Here is a 26865-nt window from a genome sequence, read left to right as displayed (position 1 = left end):
ATGGCCTGGAAGCACTCACTGTCTGTGGAACACAGCACGTAAGCACACTCACTCTGAAGGCACTGGCTGAGCGACACCTGCTCGATGCGGGTGCCGTTCCTGCAGGCGGAGACCTCCAGCTGGCACTGGTTCTGGTAGAGCTGGCCGTCTGAGCCGCACACGGGCTCGCCGTCGTAGCCGCAGTCCCGGTAGCACGTGCACTGCTCGAACTGCTCCTCCTCCGGACAGCCAAACACGTCGTTACGCTGGCTGCCCTGCACGAAGCCTGGCAACAGGGCCAGGGTCAGAGACAGGGCGGAAGTGTCAGCCCAGGGTGCGACGCGACGAGCTGGGCTCAGCGCAGGTGCCACGAGCCACGTCCCCGCTAGCGGCTCATAGCAATTAAGCCTGACAGTGTTTCTGAACAGGAGATCGCTAAGCAAGAAAGTGTTGTAAGTCAAAACAAACTGATATGAGCGTCACTTTATACCAGTGGGAGACAGGTTAAATGGGGGCGGGGCTAGTAGGAGGCAGCGGCTCTTACCCGTCCATTGGTTACTGGAGCTCTCCACTTCATTACATGACGTGCCACCGCACAGCTCCCTCGCCAGCGGACTGCTCTCGCTCACGTTGTAGAAACGGGTGGCCTCAAATGCTACACCCACACACACCCATACACACGTACACCAACACCCGCAAAAGTACCGTCAAGCCAGTTATGAGATGGGATCAGGGAGCAGATGGAGACGGCTCCTACCTGGCTCATAGTAGTCGTAGACCTTGACCGGCACAGGTGCTGTCTTCCCAACAACAAACTCCCTCATGGCCTGGAAGGCCACACACGTCATGCACTGACTGGGGATCTGTGGGTAGAAATAAAGACACAATCACTTCACATCCACACCCCATTGTAGTTGCCTACAGTCACTCTGTGTAAATCCTACCTACAGCAGACTCTCTCACTCCAGTTCCCCAGGCCCCTGGCCAGTCCAGGTTTGTGTTCTGTTCCAACTCCTCAAACACCTGAACCAGGTAGCCGAGTGTTGCAGTTCTCCCCATTACCTGGCTAGTTTGGGTCAGCACATGAAACGGAGCAGAAACCTGGTCTAGCTGAGGGTTCCCGAGGACCGCCCTGCACCGACAGACCTGCCGCTCACCTCGTCAAAGTAGAACAGGACTTTGCGTCCGTCCATCTCGTACCTCTTCAGCCCCGCACGCTTGTCCAGCAGCAGCTGTGAAGGAGGACGAGGAAAAGGGTCACTGCACGGTGCTGCCCATGAGGAGAAGACAGGAGGAACGGGTGCGCTTAGAAGAATATTGTGTGGGAGCTCCTAATGAAGAACCCAAGCAGAAAAACCGAAGTGTGAAGAAACTTCCAGCGACTGCTCAGCTGAGCAACGTTTTGATGATGTGTTTAAGTCTGTGCGCATCAGTGTAGCTTGCAGCAGTAAATATCAAGTTGCAGATGACATTTTGATAAACTTAAGATAATTTTATAAGCAAAAAGGCTATTGTGTCTATGTATTTTAACAAGTAAACTTGTTTGTGATATGTTATTAATACATTTATCTTGAATCTGGTTTTCCTTCATATAAATGCCATAATGATACATATGACCAGATGTTTAAGAAAGGGAAGCCACTTCCTCTCTTGGATTTGGGACAAAGCTGTTTCAGTTGGGAAGTTTGTCATGCAGAGAATCAATTCAATCCATTTGGTCTGAGACAGGCCTGAGGCTGTTCCTCTCTGTCCATACAATAACGAAATAGCTTTAAAACATCAGGACTTTTGCCACACGACTCTAATCATTTTAACACCACTGGAGATTTATATTGCGTCTCCTGTTGGAGCCGGAATGACTCTAGTTTCCATGTGAAGTATGAAACAGTCACGATGAATCAGTCAGACTGTGTTTACCAGCGTGAGCACATGTACGCTTGCGTTACTGTGACCTGCTGGCACAGTGAAGAAAGAGTGAACGTTAAAATGCAGTTTTATGAGGGGCTCCCACATACACAGCCCCCCTGCTGTTCCCCTGGAAGTGACATTCCCTCTCGAGAGAAGCTGCAAGATTGGGAACGCTGCCTCTGCCTTGTCCACAGACTAAAATGATCGCATAACTACCACTACAATTCAAACATGCCATTTCACTACCTCACCTCACTTCCCACGATCAAAAAATTATAATCTTTGCCTGCCCTGTTCCTATGTCTTGGAGCCCCAGAGTTCATTATCTGACCCTTGAGGGGTCCCGCCCCCCCGCCCTGCGACACACACACACATACACACACACATGCTCACACACACGCTCACACACCAGCATGCAATCAGAACACTGAGGCATGACACTGGGAGCACGCCTGCTTCCTGTAAAAGTGCCGGAATGCGGGCGGCTGCCGCCGGATCATAAACGTGGAGCCAGCCGGAGGTGGCTGCATGAAGCCAGGCTCGTTAGCGGCTAAGAGCGCTAACGGGGTCGGCCGGCGTGGGGACGCCTGGGGCCTCCCTGGGCTGCGCCGCACTGATGTCAGCCTATGCTTTATTGGACTGGAGCGCAGGAAGCCTGGGGCCAATAACAGGCTTGTAATGGCCCTGCAGCTGAATGGGGACTCAGGGGGGGTGACCTCAGCTAACCCCACCCTCCCAAACACCTCATCAAACCCTCCACCCCCCGCGTCCGTGGCTCCGTATCCCAGTAGGAGCTGGAGTTTTGAGGGGCGGCCCTAACCAGACCTCTGCCATTCCCACTGACACTGCCAGTTTTATAAGCCTGTGGAGAATCTGGTAAGGCAGTGTGACTCTCATCTGGGAGCTGGCTAGCTCAGACGGGGTCAAGCTGTCCAGGAGTCGTTTATATGCCGTAATAAATGCAGCCATCAGATAATATTACACGCTGCTATAAAAGTAGCTATCAGATAATACTGACCCAAAAACAAGCTTGAGATGGAACAGGGTGCCCTGAGATACACAGACACACACAATGCACAATTCTCGCTTTAGCTGCTCCAATCTCTGTTGCATTTACATCAGCTTCTTTTGTACAAGCGAGAAGGAATGGAGAGGTATAAATGTAGAACAAGTGAAGAATAAGGTCTGAACATAACACACTTTCTGGGTGGGTGGGTGTGTGTAGAGAGAGACAGAGAGAGAGAGAATTCCAGAATTAGCCAAAATGGTAAAATAATGTCTGAATTCAGCAGGATCTCTCCTCTGAAACAGCTCCACGTGTCTTTTCCCGTCTTCGTGTGCCATTCCCAGTGTGTAAAGACTACGTCTTACCCTTTCCAAGCTCTCGACATTAGCACGGAAGCCCGACAGCAGAGGGACCTCCAGGACAGCCATGTTGGACGAACCAGGATGGAGCCACCTGCGGAGATCCAGACGGTCAGGGCCAAGTGGCTGACCTGGGATCAGTCTCCCCTCCACTGCACTTCTCCCCAACAGCCAGGCAACCCTGCATACCTTGTGCAGGCCTCCAGGGTGAGGCGGTAGTCCAGGCGGTCCTGGTGCCCCGCAGGGTCCTCGTCGTCGGCCACCGCCCTGCGCCGGCGGCTTGGCTCTGAGCGGTTGTCAGCACGGGAGCGCGAGCCAGCCGAGAAGTGCCGTGAGGAGGAGAGAGGAGCATGGTGCTCCTGCCTGGACTCCTTCAGCTCCACCCTTAGCTGGAAGGCTGGCTTAGATACGGGGTCAGGCACGTTATAGGACACATCAATCTGCCGAGAGAGACAGAGGACAGTGAGTTCTTCTGCACTGGTTGTTGCACTGGTAAGAGTGAACTAGATATCTATGATTGCAAGGTGTGTGGGGAGAGAATGCTAGATTTACACACACGCTTGCATATAAACACACACACATACACACACATGCAATGGAGGGAGCACCATTTTCTTACTTTTTTCATGTGCTCCCCTTGTGTGTGATTAAAGGCTGCAGTACAAACCCTCTTTGTCAGCTTCAGGCAAAATCAAACCAAAGAATTCACTCACTCACTCACTCCCACAAACAAACTACATCTTGTTTGCTTGGAAAAATAGGAAAAATCAGGTGAATTCCTAATAACTAATGTTCCACATATATTTTACACCACATTTGGCGCTGTTCAGATTCCCAGACCCTTCCAGAGACCAATATGTACAGCATCCGGATCCTTGTGAAGCACACCAAGCTGTTGTTGTCCGGGCCTGGCTTGAATGGACCTTTTGTTTTGAGGGGGCAAAGGTACAGAAAAAACAGCATCCGGGGGGGTGGGGGGTGGGGGGAGGCGGAGGAGGGGTGTCACTGGAAAGAGAACATACCCTACTAAAATTGCCAAAGTTTTACCAGATCCCTGCAATTTCCATGCAGGAATGCGGACATTAGCACTGGATGATTCATGGATACAGAACTGGATGTCCCTACATTGGAATTTCACTGGTAGTGAGAGAATAAAAAATCCAAACAATCCAGGCATGAGGCGAAGATGTGGAGTGGTGGAAGATAGATAGATAGAGAGAAAGAAAGAGAGAGAGAGAGAGAGAGAGAGAGAGAGAGAGAGAGAGAGAGAGAGAGAGAGAGAGAGAGAGAGAGAGAGATGTACCTGCATCAAGCAGCAACCCTCTCCCTTGGCACTCACAAACAGCCCAGTCGGAATGCTGGGTATCTGAGGGTGGCAGAATGGACCAATAAAGAGAGAGAGACAGGCACAGGGCTGTAAGGACTCGTTTATCCAAATTAATTATTCATGCGTAAATAAGCCCAAGTCTGGCCACTAACTAGCACTGTTTCATTCTGCATATAAAGACAGAGCTATCTTGCGGACAGAATGACGTTCTTAGCAAAAGTTTTAAAGAGGGTTTCACAAACCCTAGCCTTCATCTAAGGAGTGAGCCTGTTCTTTCGACACAGGCCATAAGGGAGGTGGGTTAAATGGGCATACTATCCTTCTAGAGGTTTTTAAGAGTATAAAAGTGTGCATAGTCTAATTCAGTATTTCATCACATTGACTACACAGCGCTCTGCTCGTTAAAGAATTTTACTGATGTGTCTTTGGTTAAGTGGTCCAGCAGGACTACGCTGTCATGTCCGGGGGATTCATTTACCACAGCTTTCTGTAAAATCTTCTTATTATCCCGCTGAAGCTCAAAGGTCTCTTGGAAGTCCAGATTTGTGGAGGCCAAAGAGATGGTCAGGTTCACACCTCCCACGTAGGACAAGACGGCATATTCAGATAGTGCTTGCAGGGCCACACATGTATCCTGTAAAGTCAGATGTCAGAAGTTCATTACGACTGAGGAATCACCTGAGGAATTGTTCTTCACATCCATTATTAGCATTTTCCACCGACAGGCTACCTGCGTGGAAGAGAAGCCACCCAGTGCATTCCTCTGCTGGGACAACCATTGACAACAGACAGGGCGGAGGCCACGTCACCCAGTAGGGTGTAGGTGAGCAGACCATAGGCTGTCATCTCCACCTCTGCTGACACCACTGGTGGAAGAAAAAAAACAACATGTTTCTGGGTTTGCTGGATATGGTGAAAACAGTGGTTGCTGTTGTGGCTAAATGACATTAAAGCTGCCGTATACAATGCTTCCCAGTTCTGGCAAACCTTTCCAGACCTTTTTACTGAAACAAACACCCCTTTTTCAGTCAATCCCATGGTCTCCCTCCAAAAGCTCTCCCTTGGCCTACCATTCTACATGTGCACATGCAAAATAATTGACAGGAAATGAAGAACACCTCACTGTAGAAAATCTTCCTGATTGGTTAACACAACTGGGTTATGTTATCTACAGCCCTGGACAGTCACAGAGATATTTTTCCTTTTAGAACATCTATTTTAGTAACAATTATCAGGTTGTTCTTTAAAAATAGTTTTCATCAGTTTTATCAAACTTAACTCAAACTTGTATGTTGATTAAGAATGGATTAGCAGCCTAGAGAGGCATGGCTCGACCGGTACCTGACTGCGAGAGGCCATCATTGAAGCCCATGAAGGAATCCTCATCAGCCACAGTACTTCCAGTAAGACTCCAGTGAGTGAAGCCATCTGTACAAAACCAGGAGATAACAGTGGATAAACTATGAGACAGTATTTGAAGATATTTTTTTCTGGCCTTGCTTCAGGCTTTCAAGAGGATTCACTAATTCCTGATGCGATTAAGGCATATGGAATTGACAACAACATGGCTACACATTTCAAGACCATGTCACTTGATATATTATTATTATTATTTTTTAAATCTGGCACAAGCAGAGGTGCCAGCTTGGTTGCTAGTGCACCTGCTAACAGGTATCAATTAGTTTATTAATATGTGACTATAATTAACAGCCACATAGTCATAAGAGAGTTAATTAGAGCTAAAGATATAATTAATGCTCCCACACGGCTAGCTAGATGAGCTCGAACTTATATTACCTTGTTAGCTAGCTAACTGTCCATCTTCCGTTAGGTTTAATCAGAAATTGACGGCCATGGTTTCCTTAAGGATGGTCAAAAGACAATGTATGGTCCAGTAACCTTGTGCCAGTTTGTTTGTGTCTTGTGACGTTAGCTTGCTAGCTAGCCAGGAAAACATTTTCTAGACACCAACAATACAAACATACCTACATATGAAACACATACCTACTCTCTCTCTATTCCACAGACTGCTGCCGACACTGCAGACAATCCCCCCTACCCACACCCTTTTTTATTTGAGCACCTGCTCCTCAAGACACGTATATCGGCACATAGACACCGTCAGAGTACCCTGAGTGATGGCCATGTGGTTGAGACGTCGCAAAGCCAGTGGTGCATACGGGCTTCGCAGCAGCGCAAGAGCGTAGGCCGAGAGTGCTGTGGTGTATGGCTCATCAGCAGAGTACGTGTTACTCTCCAGGAAGGCCTTCGCTTTAGCCACAGATAGCTTCTCCTCCTGTGTAAAAGGATATTTTGGTTTGAGGAAATAATACCTTTAACTTGAATTAACACCAACATATCCTAGCTTATTATCCAAGAATATGAGAGAAGTTGTAGATGAGAGACAGGAAAGAAAATGTTACCTCAGGTTCTAGGAATATGTGACAAGGTTTAGCTAAGGTTCAATGTATTGCTTATGTTTGCTTATGTTTGTTTCTTGTACTGGTAAATATTTACACTAGATTTTGCTTGAATTCTTGGAAACAAATCTCATTAACCTTCACACCATCTTTTTCTTTCAAAACTGTATGTACTTGCTAATAATCCTTCATCTGTTTGGTGTTGGTTCACTAACATTCATCTATCCCAGATGTCCTTTCTCATGGATGCAGCCTCCTGATTAGCCATTCAAGCAGTCCAGGCAGTCTTCTTTTCATTAAGTCAATTTGAAAGTTTTTCTTTGAAGTAAGCCAAAACATTTATTTCTATTGTACATTAAAGAGCAAAGCTCTGGGTTGTAGGGCTGAAGGGATGGACCTGGAGCTAGGTCCAAATCTCCCAGAATCATGGCATAAAGGGGTTTTATGGATGAAAATGTACCCAGTCTGTATGATGAATACTGCTTATAAATGGTTTGTTACCTTATATGCAATATACATTAGTGCATTAGTTGTACAATTTATCAAATGTCTAGAGTTTTCAAGTGAGTACAAAGGAATATCAGCAGGGTGAACATTTCAAAGAATTCCATTGTCTCTGCACTCTTATCATAAATCTTTTTTATTTAGAAGGGTTTCATGTTAGATTTCCATTGCAGAGCTGAAAGAAATACATCCAACCAGAATATCGCTCTTCTCAGCTAACAGGAACATACTCAATATTGGCAATATTATTGGCAATTTTGGTCTGAGTAGACTAGCAAAGCTGTGCCAAGAGCCAACTGAGATTTTTAAACAGGAAGAGAGTTTGAAGGAATTCTGCATCCATTCTATAAGGAAGATCTTGATGTCTTACCTCAGTTGTAATCCCAGTTTCCAAGAGAGCTGCCACCACATAGGCAGTCAGTGAGATCTTTCCATGGATGCCACCCTTCCAAGGATTCAGACAGGGTAACATTCATCATGTTCAACAATGAATAACATTGCTAGCTGTTTCCTCAGATGAATGTTAAGTTGTAACTGGGACCCCTTCCTACACATCTACGTAAAGCATTTTCTTACATGGACTTTGGGTCACAATAACTATATAAAATCTATTTCCTTCAGTCAAGTCTATGACTTAACCGACTCTGAAACCCTTCCTCAGAGGTATATGATGCAAGAGCTTCACTTTCTTTAAAAAAATTCCTCCTTTCATTTGTCAACCTTCTCTTTTTCTTGCGATGTTACCCTTTCAGTTCTACACCAAACACCTATAAATGGCAATGAGGCAAAAGCTGATGTTGCACTCGCTCATCAAATTCCCCATTTTACACAGTCACCGTCACACGCTTATACACTCCAGTCCATCTGTGGATGTCTCCGTGTACCTGCAGGTCTTTGTTGAGTATCCTTCCCATAGCTGGGAAGGAGCCTTCATCTCTCTGGTGGCCGATAAGCCAGGCTTTTGCTGCCTGAAGTTCGTCTGGGTCAATGAAGATGAAGCCACGAGATTGGGCAAACGACTTGAGCACGAATGCAGTCAACCTGCAGAAGAGAGGTGGAGTAAAGTGGAGCCCACGACACATGTAGACACACTGGGCAACCTCTTTATCACATACCATGTAGGCTGTGAACAGAAATCATCATGCAGCTCTACATCTGGCTTAGAGCTTGAACTGTTCTGGATGAGAATAGCTGGTTGAATGGCAAAGGGTTGGAGGGAAGATGAAAGCTTGTGTCCCACAGATGGAGATACATGTGATGAGTGGTGCTGCAGGGTCAAGCAGGTGCAGAAGCCATGCAATCCAGTATGTCATAACACCATATAAACTATGGTTCCGCATGACAGAGTACCAGAAGAGCACTGCACACGTCAACAAAGAGCTTTCCTCTCGAAACTGTGCCCTGACTTCACTTGATGACCCAAGTGAGGATGAGCTCAGACGCACAATCTGAAACAGCTTAAGGCAGTGCCGAGGATCTTAGCACGGCAGGCACTCCCACCTTCCTAAGTCATCTGAAACTCTCCTACCCCAGCACGCAAACCCTGCGCCGATTTGCTTTAACTGCGACATGGCATGGCATGACAACATTCCTCTGGGAACTGAGAAGCAATGAGGCAAGCCCCTTTTTCAGTGTAAGGGAAGACGGATAAATAAACAGTCATGGTTTTTTCCTAACATACATTTGGATTGTTACTTCAGGAACAAGCCAAACACCCATTCATTAACCAGGGTATGATATCCAGGCCCTGGATGTTATTTCTCCCAAGAGGGGGAGCAGGGCTGGAGCCTCCGGTCTGAAGGAATTTTTATAATGTTAAGTAATACTGCGTTAGAGCCTATAACAGCCTGGCCCACAGGAGAGGCTCTAGGATGTGTAAACATGAGTTAGAGGGCAAGGAAATGCAGGAGACTGCCTCAACGTCCTCAGTTGTGTCTTGCTCAGGTCTTCCAACTAGTGAGTAGTTAGTTCCTTTGCTCTTCAGAGTGGTTGGATAGGAAGCTGAGAGCCAGCTTTGGATATTCAAGTCATGTATTGTTAGAGTAATGAAACCCCAAATGGTGTACTCATCCTCCTTTTTAATGTGTGATCTTAGCCATCACTGTTGAGATTCTCTGCAGTGGGATTAAGTACCAGTGGAGAATACCGGGAACTGGAGAAATGACATCAAGGATTACATGAAAAGACCAGTATATAGAACTAACTGTACTTAATCTGACATGGGACTTAAAGGCAGTTAGAGAAAATGCAAGGGTGTAGCCTTGTCTATTTACACCAGTTGGAGAGACTTGGGGGGTAACTGGGGGGATTTAAATGGATTAAATGTATTACCACATGTGGCTCTCATTGGATCCAGAGGTAACAGGTATGCAATCTCCTTTCCCCTCCTAAAGGCATTCTGACACTACTGCACTCTCCTAAAGCGAATGAGCCCGCCTTCCAGCCAATGACGAGACAAGCTCCCTAATTTATCACTCCTGTTTAATCCCGCTCCTGTAAATGTTGCTTGCTCCGCAGCTGACAAGCACTGAATATCTTCACATCACTGGGGCACCATAACACCGATGGAGACATTAAATACTTACTGTATCGTCATGGCCAATCTTTTCATTAGCAACTGCAATTTCCTCTCCCATTGCCCAGCTGAAGCTGGGACACATTAACCCAGTGCTAAGACTGCCATTAACCTGGCCATAAATGACGTGTGCTAATGATTAACTCTGGAGCAGAAAAAAAAGTAGGGCTATTCACACTCATCAACACTTTTTTTCTGATTAGTAAAATGTTGGTCACAGATTTGTGTTCAGCTTTGTGTCTGCAAGGGGCACCGTGCCCACAGCACTGTAGTTAATGACCCCATAATGCAAGATGAAATTATTCTTGAAAGTCAAAAGGCTTCTTAATGCATATGGCCCTGTACACATACGTCATGCATACCGATGGAAAAAAACGCTTCTTTTTTTGCCAGTTCACACAGAAACTAGACGCAAATTGCTTTAATTGAGACAGGCCCCACTTCTAGACCTACTAATGGCCAAAGCCAATTCCTCCTTCCTCTTCCTTCCTTCCTCCCACATGTCCAGCACCATGAGGAGTGCTGAAGTTAGCAGCAGGGGGGCTAAAGGCATCTATGTCGAACTATCAGAAAAAATTCCCAAAACGACATAAATTGGATAAACTGGACTCAAATAACTAGAGTTGGGGAGATGATTATGACTCAGGAGTCCAATTAAATCTGGCTTTTACAACTCATGCCTCCATAACACATCCCTCTTCCTCTACATAAATCATGGTCGGGTATATATTTATATACTAACAAGCTCAAAGGGGTGGAGTGAGGGAGTTTTCTGACAAAGAAGGAAAAGCTGAGAGAGATCTTCTGGAGGGAATCTTCATGTAAGATTCAGACTTACCACATGCTTCCAGAAGAGTCTCTCTCTCCGAAGGCACTATAGGATCCATCTTGCCTCTTATATGTCAGCTGTCTTTGGTATCCTATGAGGTATATTGGGGGTGCTATAGTATTACTATTGTAAGCACAGAGAGTTTAATATATTTAGTTTTGATACATTTGTTAGTAACTTATCAGGTATGAACTTAGTGATCAGATTCATGATCAGTGGTTGCTTTGGGGCAAGAGTACTCATGACATCTGACAGATGTAAAAGCTACCCTGCAGTAGGTAGTCTGTTGCCTCTGCTTCCACCTCTGGGGTGAGCTGACGTGTTTTCTGCAGATACTTGAGCACAAAGACATTTGGGGCAAAATGGATCATGTTCTGCTCCCCACACCCAAAGGGCAACCGGAGAAGTTTGTCCAGGTTATTGAGAGTAGGGCCCATGACATCACCTGGGACATAATTAAAGCATATTACATATTACATCTCACAGACTTCATTTTCCTCAGGTCTCAACCTTATATCATTGTTGCATCTTATGGAGGTTAAGATAGCTGAAGTGTAAAATATGTAAACATCAGGAAAGAAATGCAATTGTAAAATGCAGTAGCATGAACTGTTGGAAATGGAACATGGAACCATTGCAACATGGACCCAATGGAACATGGAACCATTGGAACATGGAACCAATGGAACATGAAACCAATGGAACATGGAACCATTGGAACATGGAACCAATAGAACATGGACCCAATGGAACATGGAACCAATCTGCAGTATGAGCTAAACTTTCTTACCAATCATGGAGGCAGTAGCCCTCTCCGAACCTGGCACGGCGTTGTGAGGAACCCCCAGTGTAAACGCCTCATTGTGGTTTTCGTCTGCATCTTCTTTGCGCCATATTTTGAATTCCCCCACTGATCCCCAGCCAGTGGAGAAACCAATGTACCGCACCTGCGCTAGGAGGGGGCCCGCCCACTGCAGGATCAGTGAATCACTGGATGGCTCGGAGCCATAACCCACCTGGAAGAGATATGCTCCAGTTACCATGACAGTACTAGGGCTGTCAGGAGCACATGGGCCCAAAGAGGTTTTATATTTTTGTTTATTCTCAACTCAATGCTTTCCAGGCCTTCTACATCATCTACATTCTGGCAAAATAAAGAGGAATTTAGTTCCTGCCATGTTAGAAATATGCATGGCCTTATTCAGAGGAAATGAAGCAAACGTAACTCTGTAATTCAATAATAACACACTGGATGCCAATTAAGTTGTTATATTGCAGTATAAGTGTTGGGGTCTTGTAAAAGCAATGGACAAACCATGGCAAAATCTCTTCACCTACAATTTGGAGACTTACGTTTAAAACAGAATACCCTTGATATCAATTTATGAATTTGTGGTTGCAATAAACCTAAGCCCACATAAAGAGGACCCAGACCCACTGAATAGCAAACGTGGGACTAGCTATAGGCAAACAAGTGTGGCTATGCAGTACATATTATGCTTGATTGCTCCTGATGGTAAGCAGTGTAGGTTGAATTTTGTGCTTGATCGCTGGTTGCCACTTAAAAGCAAGGCACTGGCCACAGATCACTCAGTCCCAAAAGGGACATCAGCCAATCAAGCATGACCTCACACAAGTATTCCATTAAAAACCCGGCTTGACTGCCAGGCCAGTGTGCTTGCAGGAGCCAACGCACACACGCTCTCTCAGAGAGGCCCCATTCACCCAGGAGCCAGAAATCTCTCGGACAGAAATCCTCTGGCACAGGTCAGGTGTTCCCAAACCCAGTGCCTACAGACACTCCTCAAACAACCCCACACAGCCTTGAACTCCCACTACTGGCTACCATCGATCTGTCCATGCATCCATCCAAATATCCAAACCACAGACCAAACCGGGCGTCAGTCTGCTGCTGTGTTGCTGTTTGGCGCTCAGTGTAACCTGTCCTACCTGCACGCCTTCTCCCCTCCAGTTGATCCAAAAGCTGCGGAATTCATCCCAGGAAAGGAGGCTTGGCGTGGGCACACTGGCCACGGGTTCGCTCATCTTCCCCACTGAGATCCAGGAGCGGGAGTTCTGCCTGCCTCCCAGAACAACCTCCACCATCTCAGTGCTGTCATGGGCACTGGGTGATAAGGCGATGTGGGCATCATTGTGGCTCTTCACCGCTACTTGAATGTGTGTGACCTTGGATGGCTTCTTCAGATACTGGTATTCATACTTGTTTGGCGTGGAAATGTGGATTCGTTCTACAGTACAGGTTAATCACCAGAAACAAAAAAAAATCCATCCATAATTCTGGCAGCCTGCCTGAATATCTTGGATACCAAAATATGTAACAGTCAAGCAAAGCTATAGTAAACTGCATTACTACATTAGGCCTGATTCTGATGGTCCAAAATTGTCCACTAGGGTTCACATCTGTCACAACTGAACTACGCAGTGACAGTATACTGAAAGCGGGTTTACCATTGGGACAGAAGAAAACACTGTAGGTGTACTCTCTCGGAAGACCTTCAGGCTATGAAGAGACATAACAGATTAGCAGCGTTACCCACTTTTACAGATGACCTCCGATAAGAAGCATTAATGACAATTACAATGACAATTACCATGCAGTTGCTATATAAATGTTAGACCCATTAGAGCAGCATAGGAGAATAAGAGGTGCTTCTCATACCTCTACCAGCACACTCCGGCGTACATAGTCGACACCCACAGGGCTCCTGTGGTCCACCAGCTCATCGCCCGCCTTGCTGGCTCTGCCAAGTTGTGTGTCTGAGCAGCAGCTGGGCTCACTGTATGCAACTGCACGAGCTGTTGCCAGAAGTGACCGAAAGCAAAACTCCATTAGCGACTGTGACACTTGACACCAGGACAATGGCTTAAGGCTTGCTATGAAATGGTCGGCGGATGTGATCGGTTACATTAGCTTAGAACTTATTGTGAATACGGTAAATGTGGTAACTGTGCCACATTATAGCCTAGTGCAGGATGGAGGTATGCCAGCATGGTTTCTTTCTGTGTGTAGTGAAAGGAAAGGCCTGGGGCCCAGACAGACTTGCAGGAATCAATTGACGCACAAGCTCATCAATATGTCACTGTAAGTCACAGGAAACACCCCCAACCCCACTGAGCGCAAGCTTTGTCTAAGGCTGTATGTTTCTCTGCTATTGCTTGCTATTTTAAAATGGTGGACACGGTCCAGTAAGGGCCATTACGTAAAAGCCATAGCATGAATGCGCAATGAAATTCTGCCTAACATTATTACCAACGAAGGGCAAGAAATAGTAAACTTGGGGATGTGTCAATCGTGTATACACATGTGTGATAGACACCTTTATTCATTTTTGGTTCATTCATTCATTCACCTGGACCAGTGACAGTTTGCTTATGCACTAGGCTGTTTTGACATCCCGTGAGCTGCAGGAGTTCCAGGTTCAAACCCACCAGGGGCACCACTTTTACTGAATTAATCTGCGGAGGAACACACAAATGCCCCCTTGCACTTTTCTACACAGACTCACGCTCAGTTGGAGCCTCTCATTCTATTTGTTCTGCTGCGCCAGTAGGGTCAAACGTGGGTCACCCACAGACACCCACAGCGGGGGTGACGCCAGACATTCATGTTGGCTACTAAAGTGATCCTCTTCACCCCTGCACCCCATGGGAGAAGACTACCAAGCAAATTATTGTCGAAAAGGGTCAAACCAAATAATAGCCACAGCGGTTGGGCGTGTCCAGCACACGTGGCTTATTACACGCCAATCACTGTTCATAATCTTTTCTTCCAAGACATGTTATACTCTTTATTGCATTGAATCCTGAATGCAAATACATGAGAATCTAATGAAAAACCAAAACACACAGGAAAACGTAAGACCTTACCAGGTGTAGTATAACTAAATCAGTGGCTAATTAAAGAATGCTACGAGAAATACTGATAAAATGTTTCAAATATATAATATAATCTGTGCTAACACATGTATCCAGGCTCCATAAATCAGTCCCAGCTGCTACACCACTGCTTTAGAAAATCTAAGGTTCTGACCTGTGATGTTTGCAGTGACAAGTTCCATAAAGGACAGCACTATGAAGGTGGGGGCCGCCTCGCCGGGGGCGACACACTTCTTGCGGGTCAGATGGTGCTTCCCCGGATGACCCACGAACTTGACACCCTTGGGCACGGACACCTTCACGTGAACCTGCAGAGAAGAGGCACACCCACACCGTAAGCCGGGCTGTTCCTCCACCCCGTGTAATGTACGGCGGATCAGAGCTCTGAGCACATGAGATTAAGTCACATCGCCGCCCGCTCCCACTCCCCAGCGTCTGCGCAGCGTGACTTCCTGAAGCCTCGTAAAGGATTCTGGGGAATTTGAGGCTCGCTGCTCATTTTCCTCGCTGCCTGACTCACGGTCTTCCATACGCCCTTGAGGGTCCTCCCTCAGCAGCAAAGTAAATGTGCATAATAACAATACTGAAACCACGTGCATATCAACGTCGGTGTATGGTCGATAGAATAACGAATCATGTACGTTTTTTTTATGTGTAATTTGCTTCCATGGAAAAATGTTATGTTTTTGCCCCCTTACATATCTGATGTGTTCCCACCACTGTCTCACGCACCTCTGCACAGGCTGTCAGGTAGTTGTAGACAGTTAGAGGGACTTTGGTCTGTTCTCCACGGATCATACTGTACGGCAGGGTGAAGTCGATGAAAAAAGGCTTGAATGTGCGGAGCTCCGCTGCCTCTGCCAGGCCCAGTCCCGTCTCCTCTGACAGACCGACTGCCTCCGTCACCCAGGTAGTAATGGAGTCTGGGACATCCAACTGCAGCTCAGCCTCTCCGTTTATGTCGCTGTCAAACGTAGGTCACGTGGGTCAGGTCAGTTTGCGGCAGCCGCATCACAGCAAATAACAAAACGCGTTAAAAGTTCAGAGTTGGCTTTCTAGCACCTGACATTGAGGCAGTGCCATATCCACGTCTCGGGGAAAAACGTGCGTCTGTGCATCGCTGCCCTTTAAACACAAGACAAACGGGAGATAAATGCTGGGTCACACTGACAGGTCACGCTGGCAAAAACAGGAACAGGCAGATCTGAGCTCTGCTGAGCTCAAAGCAAAAAAAAAAAAAACCAGAAAGATACAAGTTAGGTCTTCAAATGCTAGACGACGACTCGTCTCCAGGCAGCTCCTAGTGGGGCCCGACGGGGCAGCTGCGTGTACCGAGGTGGTGTGCGGTAGTGGGCGGCGGCCTGGGCGGCAGTGTGCGGCTGGAAGGCGGGCACGTTCTCGTCTGTGTACACACCTCCCGTCTGCCTGTGGTTCAGCTGGACCATGTCTGTCATGACCAATAAGCCTGTCTCCTGCAAAACACACACACACACAGAAAACTTGAAGCAATCAAGAAGGTGTGAGACCTTCCCTCATAAATGTCTTTTATCACCAGACAGTGTGATTGCCTTTTACACACAACGCAACCTCACCGTGAATGCAAAGCGTGCATCCTTCGTGATGTCCCAGTGCCACGGGAACACGGAGGAGCGGCGTCGCCGTGACGACAAGCCAGGCCACCAAAAATGCCCATCATCTTTGGGCACCCCAAAAGTGTCAGCCACGTCGAAGTCAGCGAGCTCCCTGAACACCTGCAGCACATGTAAACAGCAAAAACATCAACAAAGAAACGGCACATGCAAAAAATCACCGAACTGCCCTTTAAATAATTGACCTGTTCTGTAATAGTCTGTGCCTGGGCTTCACCTTCTCGGCAGTGAGCCGGAAGCCGGGCTTGAGAAGGTACATGCTCTTGTCCACGGTGGCCACGCACACACACGAGCCCTTCTCCCCTTTGACACGCAGGCTGACGGGGCCTCCGGGCACAGACTCATTGGTGGATACAGAGACAGACACCTAGAGGAAACCACCTGTCTCTGTTAGCAGCTGAGGGGGAAACGACCAGGTTGGAAATAGAGAGACTCTGACAGAGAGACGATCCAAAAAATAGCCGTGGATGGAAATGCAGGGAAAGATCAGCCCACCTAACTCCTGGAGAACTCTCTGTGTAGTTGATTTCTAACCCAAATCAAACTCATCTGATCTGGCTAATCAAGCTCCTAGTTACGATCTAACCGTCAGATTCAGAAGTGTTAAATGAGTGTTAGATCTAAACCCGGCACACGCAAAGGATGACTCTGGAGATGAAGGGCACGGCCGGGCAGACACACCCGGTTCTCGAAGCGGGGCAGCGCAGGGACGTGCAGGCTGTCCGTCACGCCCTCTCCATCCTCGCGCACGTAGTAGACCAGCATGCGGCTGAGAGGCGCCATGGCAGCGAGCACGGGGAAGCGCAGCGCAGACACGCAGCTGTCCGACTTCTCCGCAGCCGATGCCCCTGCTTGCCAGCGCACACAAAATCAGAGGGAGGGAAGAGTCTGTTAGCGGAACATGCACAGCTGTGTCCTGAAAGACGTCAGGGTATGCCACTCGTGAAGGTCCTCGCTGGATGTGTTTTCAAAAAAAGCATCCAAATAAGGACAGGCCTTAGTCCACTGCCTCAGATAAATGAAAATAAATAAAATGAAGTGATGATGACATTTTTTTTGGTGATGTTAAGCCTGATGTAATGCTGATAAACCTTATGCAATGTAATGCTGATAAACCTTATTATAACAGTATTATTATGCCATATGATTTTACATAATCAATTTTACATCCATATTGTGTTATATTGTGTTATATTGTGTTAGTGTTAACATGTGTCTTATGTCCCCGCTGCAGTACTGACCGGAATCCGGTGCTGGGTTAGGCGTGGTGTGGATGTTTGTATCAAAGGTGACCGCTGATCTCTTAGCTCGCTCGGCTGTGCTGCTGGGGGGCCTGTGCCCTGACTGTACAATGTTTCCGCGGGAGGTGATCTCATAGTGCAGGGTGAAGTTGCACGGGCACGTGGACTTCAGCAAGAGCTCCGCCTCCTGGCCGACCTGCAGGGACATTATGGCCACAAAGCCAGCGGTTGGAGTTCTAGAGTGAAGCCAGCGGTTGGGGTTCTAGAGTGAAGCCAGCGGTTGGGGTTCTAGAGTAAAGCGAGCGGTTGGGGTTCTAGAGTGAAGCCAGCGGTTGGGGTTCTAGAGTGAAGCCAGTGATTGGGGTTCTAGAGTAAAGCGAGTGGTTGGGGTTCTAGAGTGAAGCCAGCGGTTGGGGTTCTAGAGTGAAGCCAGCGGTTGGGGTTCTAGAGTGAAGCCAGCGGTTGGGGTTCTAGAGTAAAGCGAGCGGTTGGGGTTCTAGAGTGAAGCCAGCGGTTGGGGTTCTAGAGTGAAGCCAGTGGTTGGGGTTCTAGAGTAAAGCGAGTGGTTGGGGTTCTAGAGTGAAGCCAGCGGTTGGGGTTCTAGAGTGAAGCCAGCAGTTGGGTTTCTAGAGTGAAGCGACCGGTTGGGGTTCTAGAGTGAAGCCAGAGGTTGGGGTTCTAGAGTGAAGCCAGCAGTTGGGTTTCTAGAGTGAAGCGAACGGTTGGGGTTCTAGAGTGAAGCCAGCGGTTGGGGTTCTAGAGTGAAGCCAGCGGTTGGGGTTCTATAGCAACAGAGCACCTGTTACAACTGCTCCAATGAGCAATGCCAACATAACTGATAATGGGGAACCTTTGGCCAAGCATTCAAATTTTAGTCATGGTGGAATATAAGAATTGCCTCAGGCTACTGTTGCTGTGCCAGGTGATGCAGACAGTGTCACTAAAGCTCTTACTGTGAGTGGGCCAGCAGGGCTCTGCAGCTGGATGTGGCACTTGCTGGGAGAATACCAGCTGCTGATAGACAGGTAGCTGGGCAGATATTGGTCCCCTGCAGGTTTGCCATCAATGGCTATCACCTTGGTCTGCAAGCAGGGAGCGGAAACGAGCAGACAAACATTTGTCAAGATACAGAAGGACATTTAGCAATACAAGAGTCTTGTAAACTATCAAGAAATCTATATTTTTTGTTTTGTTGGCTAAAAAAGTCTATTCCTAAGAAAAATCAACCACGCCATCTTTGCTTGCTAAAACACTGACGCTTGGCTTACTTTTTCACTAGATAATCTCCCTGTTAGTCAGTTTGTTCAAAAATATCTCTGCCCTCCAAGGTGGTGGCCGTGCTGCTGACCACAAGAGCCAGCCTGCCAGGTTCTGCGCTGAATCCTGCAAAAGCGCCGGGCGAAAGCACATGGGGTCTGACCAGCACGATCCAGCCAACCGACCTCCAGCCAGGCGTACTGTGCGGTGGTGGGGATGGCCGGGATCTCGAAGGCCACCGCCCCGTTCCTGGAAGTCAGCTCGCTGGTGTAGACGTTGTCGCGTGGCGTGAGCTCGGCCTTCACGCGGACCACGACTCCGTCCGCAGGGCTCCCATCTGGGTACATCACTTCGACCTGGGAGACCCAGAGGACAAGGGTAGATCATTAAGGCTTCATACATTAAAGGTGTTTTGAAAATCCAGTTTTAAGTTTTTTTTAATGGCGCCTTATAGTGGATTTTTTTTAGGGAGGCCTATGTCTTTAATCTTTAATAATGAAAATGGGTGAATGAGTATTAGTGCAACAGTGCAGTAGTTTCCCACTTGTGAAGAACATCTGACCTTTCCTTTATAGGGAAGCCCAGGCTTGAACTGCTTGCGTGTGTCCTTGGAGTATTTGATGTCAATGAGCTGCTTGTGCACTGGTGTGGAGTCATCGAACATGGTCTGCTGACCTCCGTCCACGCTACTGACCGACACCCACATGTTCACCTTGCCTCTGAAGTGATCCGTCACATCCACAGGCATCATGCCCTTCACACAGAGACTGAAGGTGGCCGCCCCTTTGATCTAGAGAGAAAGAGGGAGATGTTTATTGCTCCGTGGTCTAAGTGGTCGCAGTCTCTAAATAATATGATATGTTTGTCTAAGGTCTGGGGCTTATTTTGGGACTGGGGCGTGTATCTTTTTTCTTCTTGTTTACCTCTGTCGTCTTAAGCACAGGATGGCCCACTTCATGCCTGTAGTAACCAACCCCGTGTACCGTCATGTTTACCGTTAGCTTTCCTGTCACTGGCTTCCCGAATGTGTACCTAATTGAGAAAGGCTTGTAAGCATATTGTATTTCGGCTGTAAAATGCAAGGTACGCAACACACGAGTTCTCACCTGGCCTTTACCGTGACCTGTTCACACGTGTCAAAGTCTCGTATGAATGGTGGAGGCTCTACAATCAGCTCAAACTTTGGTGTCACTGTTTGTGGTGGATAAACAATGAGTTGGCAACCTCTTATTTTACCACACACGCATCATTATTGGTCAGAAACATAGCTACTGTTGATACATTTCTGGCAACTGAAATCGCCCTTGGCACATTTGTATTCTGGATCAATGTAGCCACTTGCGGTGCTAAGTGGGTAAAAAAATTAGAACAGCATATATAAAATATATATAACAGCAAATTTTAAAAAATGGAACCGGGACACTGAAAGTAGTAAGTCTCAATAGTTCCACCCTTTAGACCAAGCACAACACATGCCTGAGACACTTACTATACTTCTGGACCTCAAAGGACTTGTTGTAGGTGTGGCTCTGTACCTCGACGAAGACGAGCCATTCGCCGAAGACCGGCTGGTCTGACAGGGGGAAACTTACGTTCACGACCCCTGAACAGAAACACCAGTGTAAAGGTGAAAACACATTCTTGCTCTTCTTCAACCATCCCAGTGAAATCTAATTAGATACTGCAGTTGTGTTATAAAGGTGTGCCTCACTTTCAAGTATCCGTGCAGAGGTATGATAAGTACAGTTATTGAAACAGCTATTTAAAGGACTTGTGTGTCTCACCACAACAAACAGGCTTGAGATCTTTCCATTGGACCATGCGGGAACCTCTGGGGTCCTGGGTAAATAAGCATGTAATGAATACATGCAGTAAAAAAACAGCTTTTTTTTTTTTTTTGCTAGTCTAAATCTGGATGCCAGTTCACGCTTGTGAAAGCGGTCAGTGAAAATCAGACCTGAGCAGTCGGGACTCCAAATCCCACGATGCCTTTAAACAAACTGACCTTGGCCCTCATTTAGAGGGCCAAGACAGCAGGAGCTGTCTGTCATTGCTGAACTACACAGACCCCCTGCCCGCCACTTTGCGCGGCAGCCGACTCAACGCAAACTTTGCATACATAGCAAACATTTATTCACCTCCCCCCTCTAACACCATCATCACCCCCACCCGCTGCCCCCGTTTACACAGCTTCCAGAGGAATGTTTTGTAGGCGGGCAGCCACGTTTGGGGCCGGAGTGGCTTCAAAGCTCGGGCGTCCTGTGGGACAGTAGTGATAGCTGAGCCCCCAGCGGCAGGAGGCGGCGGCCCGGGCCGAGACTCCCGCTTTGATCTCAGCACCGCCGCCTGGCGCACGCCTGCTCTGGGGGGTCGAACCCTGAACCGCGAGGCCTGTTATCAAATGGTGCAGCCCTGTAATCTGGGGCCCCTGCCGGGAAAACAAAGCCCGAAGTGCCCCGGTGCGACCAGGGTGGTCCCCCCCCTCCCCCACCACGGGATGACCTCCACTCACCACCACGTAGGCTTCAATCTGCAGGAAAAAAAAGGGAAAAGGAAAAACTGGGGTCAGAAGGACGGAACACATAAGACTAACTGCACAGCTGCATGGCAAACAGTGCCCTCTCATCCCACCCCCCCCACACACCCCCTGGCTCCAACAATCCCACGTCTGTGAGAAGCAACGCGGGTCTCCCGGAGCAGCCGTGCCTCTGAATAAGACCACTGTCCACCCCGGGATGGGGTAAAGTTTGGAGACACTTCAGGAAAAAGCTGCTGACTCCAGGCCGTCGGCGGTAAAGACCGTAATTGCTATATAGATTGGTGTGTGCGTGTCGTGTACTCCAGAGAGAAACAGTGCTGTTAAACTGTTATTCTGCTTTTCTCTAACCTGAGTTTTTCATTGATGTCCATCAGTGATTGACTTCTATTATCTTGGTCATCTCCAACAGATATCATACATGGCTTTTTTATAGGTGGGTTAGATGGGGTTTTGTTTGTTTGTTTGTCTGTTTGTGAAGTTCTTTGACTTTTTAATGTATGAAAGGTGCTGTTTAAATATGTGAATGTTATGTGAGCACTGCCAACAGTGCAAGTAGAGAGGTGACAATACCTTGTTGCTTGCAGGTCTCAGGTCTGGCATGATGGTGTACACATTGATGAGGACTAGTTCACAGAGGACAAAAAGCAGAAATAAAAGTCAAGAAAACTTTATGCTCGTCCTTCCACGAACAGCACCAGGAGCCAACAGACAATCAAGAGACGTCAACATTCAGCCACACGTCGTGCACGCTGACACATTCAGTCACTCTGCTATCACTACAACGGCCAATCAAAGACTGGAGTTCAGCCATCCATGACAAGAACAAGGGTGGAGACCTCTGTGCCGGGGTTTGTAGATGGGCTTGTCAGTTTGGATGAAGACTGCCACACCCTTGCTGTCCACCGTCACCGTGGTGTGGTTGCGGAAGACGTAGCCGCCGTGGGCGAGGTGCCGATTGCCCCACACCGTAAGAAGGGCCTGGCCCCGTACACCCGACGGCACCTGGGCAAGACAAAGAGCGTCACACACTGCCGCGCCCACAGCAGGGCTTGAGCGGAGAGAGCGTGGCTGGCACCCTGGTGTCCTCGCATGGAGGCTGCCTTTAATTGGCCTGGCATTTACTAGTGCTACACAATTGCATCATGGTTGTTTCATGCAGCTTATCAACGTACAAAAAAAAAGAGCTGTGTGTGATAGGATAGACAAAGAAATGACAAAGCACTTTTGAATTTACCTTCAATTTGATAGTTCCTTTATCTGAAAGAAAAAAAAACAACCTTCAATCACTATTTTATAGCTCACTTAACTTGAATTTGACTTTCATACATTTCAGCACATGCAGAAACTGACCTAGCTGTGAAAGCTATAATAATTTGGATTTGGATTTGGATTACTATGCTAAATTGTCTTGTATCGAATTCACGTGTAATCTCTAACCTCCTCAGAGTTTATTGGAAACTCTGGCAGGGGAAAAATGCTTTTTGAGAAAAGGATGAATCCTGAGTGCTACAGTGCAGGATTGCAGGCACTCGTGTAGAGCTTACTTTAAAGGCTCTTATTCAGCAGAGCTCAAGCATTAAACCTGTGGTAGCTCTAATGTCTAAGTGTATAAAGCCAAACCTCAACATTAGTTCTAAGACCTATTACTGGAATATTCAAAAATAAACAAAAATTAATTATGCATATTATGCAGATTCTAGTCTGATTCATCTGCTTCAGGTATAGCTGTGGTAAGATGTAATACAAAGCTATAACAAGCTTATTTTTTAGGAAAACTGCATCTTAATATTGAAGACACCTTCAATAAATACATTTTGAATATCTTGAATAAGCTAATTATTTAAATTGCTAATAAGCATGAATAGTGATGTTAAGATAGTGGAGCATAAATACAAACATTGGGAAAAGGTTTGCACACACAAATACAGCAATGAAGAAACAGACAAAACAAAAGTATACAAACAAACTATATGTTAAGTTTCAAATCTCCCTGATCTCGCTTGACTGGATAAGAACAAAGGCACAGTACGCAGAAGCTGGAACTGTCATCAGGTGATCTTGGTTTAAACAAACCAAGGTGTGCAAGTAAACATCAAAGTAGTCAACGGTCTGATGGCCTTGCAGGTCAGAGGTCATACAAGATGTGCGGTATTTGAAGCTAAAGAGAACAGGACCGAGCTACCACAAAGACTAACCCTTCCTGCTGTTCTGAGAGCTGTTGTGCTTGTTTTTCCTCTTTTAATGGGTGGAGGAGGCCTCCAGCTGACAAACTGACCCTAGACCAGGCCAGCCTCGCAGAGCCCTCACCGCGGACAGTGCCGTGGCCACATGCCACCGTATCCCCCTTGACGCTGAGGTGCACCTGCACGTGCGTCTCATCTGCGGCATTGAAGAGCGTGACGCTCACCACCTCCTCCACACCAGAACGAAACACAGATGGAGCGGCGATAAGGTAGCCCCTGTGCATGATGGGAGAGACATAATAATCTGAAAGTGTATGCGAAGTCACATCATTTTCTCATTCTCTCTCTCCCAAAAACACATTTGCGTACTTATGAAGGTATGTGTTCATAATACTTACCCTGAAGTCTGGAAATGTAAACTTAATATTAGTGTCTCAAGAACATTAAAGAGCAATAAAAAAGTTTTTTTGGGACACCTAGGGTACTGTTATTCTTTGAAAGAGGTGATTAAGACTGCTGTTACAGAAGTCAAATGTCATAGGTCACAAAAACTTACTGAAAATGTGCAGTCATGTTGTGAGAAGAAATCTTGTTTAAGGACACTTAGGGGTTCAGCGAAGTTTACTTGAGTGCCCTGAGCATCATATTTTTTATCATGTGTATCACACATAAACCACAATATTTTTTTAAAAAAATATGCGTCCTATATGAATGAAGATTCTGAGCACAGAAAAGGTATCACTACTAGCATAAACCTGACACCATCAAGTATGTAAAATAAAACAGTAACAATGTGTCATGTTCAGGGATATATCGATACAAAAAGAGAGTTTATTACCATGATGTCCTCATTCAGACTGATTTTAGAAACTTAATATTCAGATATTACTACTTGCGATTTCTCCCCAGTTAACCTCGCACATAAACCTGTAGACCCCACTACACTCAATATTTTCATACACGTTTAGACCTTGTCACCGTTCCCTTCAGTACAAATAGAGAGACAAGTAGACAAGACGAACGAGCACTGTAAGTGTGTGCATCAGGTAGCTCTGTGCTGGGTGCTGTGTCCGAGTGTCCGCTCTACATTATTGTACTCAAGCAGCTGGAATAGCGGGTAATTATCGTAACAATGTTATATATAAATTACTTATGAGTTTCCTATTCATATTCAAAAGTCATTTGGCGTGTTTAGGTTTGAAACACCAAAACGATTCCATTAAATTAAAAAAATAAATAAAATAAAATAAACAAAAAAAAAACCAAACAAAAAAAAAAAACTGACACGGCTTAAAGGTTCGTTGCTCCGTGTCCTCGGGTTTGCTGGAGAAGCCTGAGTGTGCGCCTCAGAAACAGTTATCAGGTGGTTGGCATTAGCACTGTACAGGTCAACTACATTGCACGGATGGACATGATCTCCCACGGGCCAGCGGCGTGAAATCGTCGCTTGCACACTGAGATGTCTACGTCTTGTAATACCGGAACTGAAAAAAGTGAAATAAGTAAACAAAAACAACTATGCGAGTGACCGGAGCGTGTCCGGTAACTTATTCGTACAGGGATCTGAACCCCCTCTACGCCGGTGTGTGGTGAACAATGCAGGCCTAGCTGACAGAACCGCGTGTAACCGATCAGTGATCCTGGCACCAGGTTAGTGATTTCAAAAGATCCCGGCCCAACTGAATCTCAGTACTGAGTAGTTAGGAATTAAAAGAATAATCTGAAGGATCAACTCATAGCTGTATGCCTGGTATACAAACATCTCCTTAACACGAACTTTTATGCGTATGGGGACCAAAGAGGTTTGTCGGTGAATTTCTGTAAAACACTATCAAACATTCGAATTGATGTATCACGGTAAGTCCTGCAGTTGTAGCTGGAGCACAAAGGTATATCCACGGTTGACTTAAGAGCAGTACACGCAAGTGATCGACCACCTGCCGAACTGAACAGCTCCTTAAGGAGGACGAGCGAGTCCTGACCGGCTCACGCCTTTCAGAAGGGTCAGTCGTATTATAACACTTTAAAAGCCAAAACCATCTGCCCACATCATTTTTGTTGTTTTCGTTACGCTCGTATCATAAGCGCAGTTTGTTTCAAGCTAGGCGTGCTCTCTGCTAAATGATGAGGCTCAGTAACTACTACTTCAGTAACTATTAAAAAATAGACGTATTTCCAAAACAACGTGTAATGGCTAATGCAGACAGAATATCGGATCACACTGAAAACAGGTCAATGAAAACATCTGCTGCAGTTTCTTGCAAACTTACTGTCGTTCCTGTGAATTAACTCCACCTATAACATATATGATAACAGTCCACGATAGAATCCACGATTTTTGATAGAAATGAATCATTCTCATTTTGTCCTCAGTATGTCTTGTATTGTGGTTACAAACTGCTTTATCAGGTTCAGTTTTTTATTCCTTGAGAAATTACAGAATAACTCTTCATTCAGTAGGCTCCACTGATGTAAGCATGGGGTTGTTCGCGTCCCTTCTCCCCGGTTCCGCGTGCGGGACGTTTTTATCTCACTTTGGGAAACCCCTTTCCATGCAACCCAGTTTTTTTGTTGTTTTTGTTTGTTTTTTTCTTGGGGGTTAACTTTTCTCCCCACGCAGACACGGGCCAACTTCGCGTGCCTTATTCATCCGCCTTAGTTCCGTTCGCTCATATTTCAGCATTACAAACGATTGCCGACCACCTCCGCCCCTTGCGGAGCGCCCATCAATTTGAATCCGATGAATTTCGCCACAACGGGCTTCAGCCTACGGACTCAACCCAACTACGGCAATTCTCCGTCCCCAGCGAAAGCTTTTTCTTTTTTTTCTCGATCAGTGTCGTATCAAAAGAGGCCGTGTCGCGTGCGCTTCTTCTGCGTTCGGCCAAGCACGAGTCTTTTAAAATGGAATGCTAGCGTGACTCTTTAAGTCGTTTAGGCTGCCTGCACGATATGACTCGAACATGGAACGAAAGCAGTTTGCAGCTGTTGTACTTATTGCGCCTTTCATTTCGTTTTCTTGACGCTGGGTCTTAATCTACTGTTATATGAATGCACGCAATCCATTAATTAACTGACCTATATTTCTAACTATCTTAGCATGATCTAGCCTATGTAGACTTTGAGGGAAATACGAACTGTGTTCTCAAACCCCGAGCAGCACGTTTTAAAAAGGTGATTGATAAGTATGCA

General features: G+C 46.6%; 1 protein-coding gene across 1 annotated transcript in view; it reads right to left on the bottom strand.

The window, feature by feature from the left end:
- Positions 1–26798, bottom strand: part of cpamd8 (C3 and PZP like alpha-2-macroglobulin domain containing 8) — a 32429-nt gene extending 5631 nt beyond the window's left edge. Inside the window, 41 exon segments of the mRNA XM_027025760.2 lie at positions 53–265; positions 524–634; positions 737–842; positions 1137–1211; positions 3259–3346; positions 3442–3692; positions 4556–4618; positions 5058–5213; positions 5310–5359; positions 5362–5445; positions 5921–6007; positions 6710–6875; positions 7874–7948; positions 8388–8544; positions 10917–10998; positions 11176–11352; positions 11698–11923; positions 12858–13156; positions 13377–13428; positions 13588–13724; positions 14959–15112; positions 15537–15768; positions 15867–15929; positions 16137–16276; positions 16397–16555; positions 16671–16820; positions 17135–17301; positions 17695–17890; positions 18648–18776; positions 19137–19307; positions 19514–19741; positions 19875–19983; positions 20058–20142; positions 20441–20554; positions 20736–20790; positions 21464–21481; positions 22061–22113; positions 22327–22492; positions 22725–22747; positions 23798–23949; positions 25944–26798. Of these exon segments, the coding sequence (XP_026881561.2) occupies positions 53–265; positions 524–634; positions 737–842; positions 1137–1211; positions 3259–3346; positions 3442–3692; positions 4556–4618; positions 5058–5213; positions 5310–5359; positions 5362–5445; positions 5921–6007; positions 6710–6875; positions 7874–7948; positions 8388–8544; positions 10917–10998; positions 11176–11352; positions 11698–11923; positions 12858–13156; positions 13377–13428; positions 13588–13724; positions 14959–15112; positions 15537–15768; positions 15867–15929; positions 16137–16276; positions 16397–16555; positions 16671–16820; positions 17135–17301; positions 17695–17890; positions 18648–18776; positions 19137–19307; positions 19514–19741; positions 19875–19983; positions 20058–20142; positions 20441–20554; positions 20736–20790; positions 21464–21481; positions 22061–22113; positions 22327–22492; positions 22725–22747; positions 23798–23949; positions 25944–26035 (5311 nt within the window). The 5' untranslated portion in view covers positions 26036–26798.
- Positions 26799–26865: the final 67 nt, after the last annotated feature.

The sequence above is a fragment of the Electrophorus electricus genome, chromosome 26 (assembly GCF_013358815.1).
Source record: "Electrophorus electricus isolate fEleEle1 chromosome 26, fEleEle1.pri, whole genome shotgun sequence".
Classification (NCBI taxonomy): Eukaryota; Metazoa; Chordata; class Actinopteri; order Gymnotiformes; family Gymnotidae; genus Electrophorus; species Electrophorus electricus.
This window is presented reverse-complemented; position numbering and strand designations above follow the sequence as displayed.